Consider the following 6438-nt stretch of genomic DNA (forward strand, 5'->3'; position numbering starts at 1 on the left):
CCAACTGTCTGCATCTCGGGCCTACCAAGGCCTAAGAAATGCCCATTCAAAACTCACCTACAACTAGTAAGCAAATCTGGAAAAACCAAGTGTCCTGCTCTAATCCTTCCACCTTAACTCCCACCATAAAACCAAGAAATCAACCTTAACCCAAGAAACCCTAATGCACTAATACTCCCATATAATACCTCAACAAGTGGGGAGACCATTCATACCCTAATGCACCTCCATACAAACAATTTACCACAAGCAAATCAAGTTAACAATTTATCACGATTTCGGCTAAACATGAAAGATCATTTCTTACAAATTCGACTTTAAACACTTACCCAATACTAGTAATCAGCATACTATCTTAACTTAACTAATTTTAGCAAAATAACATGGCAACAACTCTTATTATGCATAAACAAATTCGAATTTCAAGAGTTTAATCATGCATGAATGTTTTCGAATATAGTAGCAAAAGTATCATGGTTTTCCATCAAAATCTCATCTAAAAACTAACATGCAATACTACAAATGGCCATCAAATGAATGATTAGTAACATGCAAGGAGTTTTATCAAGTTTCTTTTACAAAAACACACAATAATAGCACATAAGCAATGTATCTCATGGAGAAGCCTTGTATTCACAAGAATCAAGGTTTTTCTCTTTGAGTTTGAACAAAAACAGAACATGCAACCATATATCATCATCTTTTAAGCATAAGAATATTTGGAAAGTGAGTAAACTAATCATGGAAAGTGAAATTACACTAAAAGAGGGTGAGAAATTGATGAAAAATGGAAAGGAATGGGGGATGGGGGTGTTCGGCCGAGAGGGAGAAGGAGGGAAAAGAAAGAAAGAAGAATGGGTGGAGTGGAGTGTGGTGGAGTGTTTGAGTGTTCAAGTGAGGTTAATCATCTCTTTTTCTACTTTTATACACATGAAAGAGTAAGTGGATTTTATTTTTATAAATTTACCCCTCTCCCACTTAAAGGCAAGATTTGCATGCAAGGTTAATTGAGTAATTTGGATGGTGGAAGTATGGTTGGAAATTCCAATGATACCCTTGACTTTGTATTAGGAGTAAAATGCATGCATGGGTATTTAGGTAATTTTCTAATTATAAATCAAATTAGTTATAAAGAATAAATTTTATAGACAAATATATAATTTGAAAAATTACAAGAGTGGTGTCATAAAATAGCTTAGAATTTTTAGAAATATATAAAAATCATTTTGAAATTTATTGATGAAAATATTTTTAAAATTATTTTTCTCAAAACAAAGAATACACTATACAAATCACATTTAAGAGCAAATAATATATTTCTTGCTTCCAAAATTCTCAAATAATTGAACACAATTATTATGCATCAATCCAATAACAAAAACACATATCCACCAATTTTTTTTGAAACTACTAAATCATATTTATAGAATATTCAATTAAATAATACATGAACTACCGGTTGTAACATCCTCTCCCCCTTAAAGGATTCTGTCCTCGAAATCTAAGAGAATAGATGAGGATACCGGGAACGCATCTCAGACTCTAGCTCCCATATCGATTATTCGACTTTAGGATTCCTCCAAAGCACTTTCACTATCTTTACTGACTTATTTCTAAGACTCTTCTCTTGCCAATCGAGTATTTTGACAGGTTGCTCCACATAAGACAAATCTTTCTGAATTTCTAATGGCTCATACTCTATCACATGATTGACATCCAAATTATACTTTTAAGCAAAGACACGTGGAATACATTATGAACATGTTGATATTGAGGCGGTAGAGCTAACTCATAGGTTACTTTTCCTACTTGATTTAAGATTTCAAAATGACCAATATAACGCGGTGCCAATTTTACCTTTTTCCCAAATCGAGTCAAACCCTTCCATGGTGACACTTTCAGTAATACAGCTTCACCCATTTGGAAACTCACATCCTTTCGGGAAGGATCTGCATACTTCCTTTGTCTGTCTTGAGCAGAAATTAGTCTCTTCCAAATTAAGGCGACTGTTTCCTTCATTTGCTGAACTAATTCAGGGCTGAGAACTTTTCCTTCTTCTACGTCATCCCAATTTGTCGGAGATCTGCATTTTCTTCCGTATAAAGCTTCATACGGAGGCATTCCGATGCTGGAGTGGTAACTGTTGTTGTATGAGAACTCTACGAGTGGTAAGTGATCATCCCAACCTCCTATGAAATCGATTGCACAGCTACGCAACATTTCTTCAATTATTTCAGGGATAAAAATCCTTGATGCAAATCTTAATATTCCTTGCTCATCCTTTTTCGTACATATCTTCCCCCGTCAGTTGATTATTCTCTCGACTCATCACTTCCTCTTGACATTTCTTTATCTTCTACAATAGTTCTGGCTGAAAAGTCATACCGTGACAAATCTCTTTCGACGTCCCGCAAATACAGAGTTCTAATTCAAATCTTTCAATCTCCTCAGATAACTCCCTTGACATGGTTATCGTATTCAACCTTTCCTTCCTACTCAAGGCATCGCCTACTACATTCGCCTTTCCTCGATGGTAATGTTTGATTAGCTCCAACCATCTCCGTTGTCTCATGTTAAGTTCCTTCTGGGTGAATATATACTTCAGGCTTTTCTGATCCGTGTAGATTTCACACTTCTTCCCGTATAGGTAATGTCTCCATATCTTGAGTGCGAACACTATGGCTGCCAGTTCCAGATCATGGGTTGGGTATTTTATTTCATGAGGTTTAATCTGTCATGATGCATATGGAATCACCTTATTATGTTGCATTAGCACACATCCTAGTCCTTTATGTGAAGCGTCGCTATAAATCACAAAATCTTCTTTGTCGTCGGGTAGTACCGATACTGGCATGGTAACCAATTTCTGTTTTAACTCTTGAAAGCTTTCATCACATTCCGCATTCCATTCAAACTTATAATTCTTCCTTGTCAACTTGGATAACGGCGTAGTGATCTTTGAGAAATCCTTTACAAACCTTCTGTAGTATCCAGCCAATCCTATAAAGCTTCTTACTTCCGTAGGAGTCTTGGGTCTCTCCCAACTCATAATTGCTTCGATCTCTACGGGGTCCACCCTAATTCCTTCGCTTCCAATTATATGCCCTAAAAATTAAACTTCTTTTAACCAAAACTCACACTTTGAGAACTTTGCATACAACCTCTCTTGTCTAAGAATCTCCAAAACTATCTACAAGTGTTGCTCATACTCTACTGCCATCTTCGAGTATATTAGAATATCATCAATGAACATCACAACAAACTGGTCCAAGTATTTCTTAAAAACTCGATTCATTAAGTCCATAAAAGCTGCATGAGCATTTGTTAATCCGAAAGGCATTACTAAAAACTCATAATGTCCAATCTCGTCCTAAATGCCATCTTTGGGATGTCTTCTGGTTTAATCTTTAACTGGTGGTATCCTGACCTAAAGTCAATCTTCAAAAAACACTTTGCTCCTTTCAGTTGATCAAATAAATCATCTATTCTCGGCAACGGATACCGATTCTTAATCATCATTTTGTTCAATTCTCGGTATCGATACAGAGTCTCATGCTTCCTTCTTTCTTCTTTACGAAAAGGACTGGCGCTCCCCATAGCGACGTACTTGGCCTTATGACCCCTTTATCCAATAGTTCTTGTATCCGACTCGCTAACTGTTTCATCTCTGCTGGTTCCATTCTATAAGGTGCCTTCGAAACGGGTTTCGTGCATGGGGCAAGATTAATCTCAAACTCAATCTGCCGATCTGGCGGTAGTCCTGGTAATTCTTCTGGAAACACATCTGGGAATTCTTTTACTACTGGAATCTCCTCTATGCTAGGAAATTCTTTCCTGAATCTACTACATAGGCTAAATATGCTTCACATCCTTTCCTAAGTAGCTTGCTGGCTTGAATAGCAGTGAGAAATAGTTGCCCTTGCTTCTGGCCCTTAAATATCACCTTACTCTCATTCTTTGCTCGTAAATAGACCTTCTTAGATCTACAATCTATCTGAGCATTATTATTTTCTAACCAATCCATTCCTAATCTTATATAAAACTCCCCTAACTTGAAAAGTATCAAGTCGACTGAAAACTTATGCCAGGAGATGTCAATCTCACATTGAGGGCAAAATTGACTCACATGTATCTTTCCTTGATTGGAAATTACTATGTTCATCGCTTCACTCATATCCTTCTTATCACAGTTTAATTTATTAGCAAAAGTTTATGATATAAAAGACTTTGTAGCTCCTGAATCAATCAATACTTTAGCTTCAACATTATTTATTGAAAGCTTACCTGCTATCACCTCGGAATTCTGAACAACATCCTTCATTTTCAGATTAAAAGTCCTTGCTGATGCTTGTGGAGTCACTACAGGTGGTGGAGGTAACGCCAACATTTCTGGTGGTGTTGCGGTGCTAGTGCTTGCTATATTCATCATGCTTTTGATTAATCCGGTTGACCTGCACTCCTTGGCAATATGTCTAACTTTTCCGCACTTGTAGCATGTTACTCCAGGTTTATGTACCTTACACTCATTGGCCAAATGTCCCTTCTGATTGCATCGATAACATGTCATGCTGAGCTTGTTGCAAATTCTGGAATGCTTCTTCCCACAATGCCTACATTCGACCCTTAGCTGTTTGTCATCATTCTCTTGGCCCTGATTCTGCTGATGGTTTCCTTTATTGTCTTGTCTCTTATTCATTTCCCCTTTCTTCTGTGCATTCCATCCTTTCTGAAATCCAATTCTCTTAACGTTTATATCTTACTGGTACCCTGATTCTGACCTCTCCTTATGGTGAAACACTTTCCTCTTTTTATTATCTCTTTCCTTTCTAAATTACGCTCCATTACTTTCAATCAACGCCGCCTTCTGAACTACCCCAGCGTAGGTACCAATCTCAAACATCGACACTCTATCTCGAATCCAATATTCGAGCCCTTGTTGAAATCTCCGAGCCTTCTCTTCATCTGTATCCACATACTTGGTCACAAATCTTGACAATTCTGTAAAATTCTTCTCATATTCCAAGACTGTCATATTTCCTTGTTTCAATTCCAAGAATTTCATCTCCATCTGTTTCTGCACATACCGGGGGTAATGTTTTTCCAAAAATAACTCCTTAAACCTAGTCCAAGTAACTGGTTGAACTTCTTCCAAAGCTTTGACTGAATCCCACCAATAGATCGCTTCCCCTTTTGAGAAATACGTGGCATATACGGTCTTCTGTTCTTCCCCTACTCGAACCAATTCGAAAGATCTCTCCATTTCTCTTATCCAAGTGTTGGCTACTACTGGATCAGTGGTATCATGAAAAGCCGGAGGGTTCACATTCTGGAAAGTTTTGAAAGTCACAATTTGTTGAGGTGGCTCGGGTGGATCTGGTTGATGTTGGTGTTGATCATGATTCTCTTGGTTTCAAAATTGTTGTTGAAGAGTTTGTTGTTGTTGAGCAATTGCATTAGTCTGTTGTTGCAGAGTTTCCAATATTCGGAGGATATTGGGGCAGGTTGCAGAAGCAGTACTAGTTTGCTTTGTCTTTTTAGGAGGCATATTTATGAAAAGAAAATTGGTAACAAGCAGGTATGATTATGACAGATATTTCAAAGCTAGGTTATTACAAGGTCAATTTGATCGCATGATTTTAGAGTTTAACAAGGTTATACATGATTGTAAGCAGGAAAGCAGAAAAAGATAGGTAATGTTGGGGACAACAAAAGTGCATAAGTAAGCTTGGAACAATTGCGATAATCACAAGCATGGTTATGAAATAACAGGTTTAACAAGATAGTTAGGAGTATAGAGATCATTTCAAAGCCAAGGTGTTATAAAATTAAGGGGGTCACATGCCTCCATATTCCAATTATTGGCAATAAAGGTGATATACAATTCGAGAAACGAAAGAGAAATTGAAATGAAATGATAATGAATCGAAATGATAGTGAAACGAAATGATAGCGCATCAATCATTAAAACATAGTTATCTTACAACACAACCTGAGTAAGGTTTCAATTTTAAAGTTCAACAACATCATGGTTCTGAAAGGAAATAAAGAAACTATATAGTTCGAGAAATACAATCAACGTAAAGGATAGCCAACTGGAAAGGGAATAGGAAGTCTGGCTCCTAATTTGGCCTATTGGTCATCTACCTAGGTCTCCTTGTTAACATCACGAGCTATCGAGATCGCTTCCCACTACTCTCCCTAAAGCACCTTCACAATGCCCTGAAGTTCATCCGCTACCATCTGGATGGTGTACTGGCTGCATCGGTCACGGTGCACTGGCATCTCCCTGAGCTTAGTGTTAACGAACTGCGTCAAGGACTCGAGTCTTGCAATCAACTGTGCCTTAGGTTCCTCCTTAAGCCGAGTATCATCCTGAAATGCTACATCCAGTCGCTCCATAAGTCGGTCATACTTCCCTTGGAGCCTATCAAACTGGAG

The 6438-nt window shown here is 37.6% G+C and overlaps 1 protein-coding gene across 1 annotated transcript; it reads right to left on the reverse strand.

The window, feature by feature from the left end:
- Positions 1–4831: 4831 nt before the first annotated feature.
- On the reverse strand, positions 4832–5260 carry LOC141674584 (uncharacterized). The gene has a single exon (XM_074481295.1). The coding sequence runs from the start codon at positions 5258–5260 to the stop codon at positions 4832–4834; it is 429 nt and encodes a 142-aa protein (XP_074337396.1).
- Between the last annotated feature and the right edge of the window lie 1178 nt (positions 5261–6438).

The sequence above is a fragment of the Apium graveolens genome, chromosome 7, assembly GCF_009905375.1.
Source record: "Apium graveolens cultivar Ventura chromosome 7, ASM990537v1, whole genome shotgun sequence".
NCBI classification, from domain to species: Eukaryota; Viridiplantae; Streptophyta; class Magnoliopsida; order Apiales; family Apiaceae; genus Apium; species Apium graveolens.

Coding starts and splice junctions, on each gene's coding strand:
- LOC141674584 (XM_074481295.1), bottom strand. CDS start 5,260: ATGGAGAGATCTTTCGAATTGGTTCGAGTAGGGGAAGAACAGAAGACC.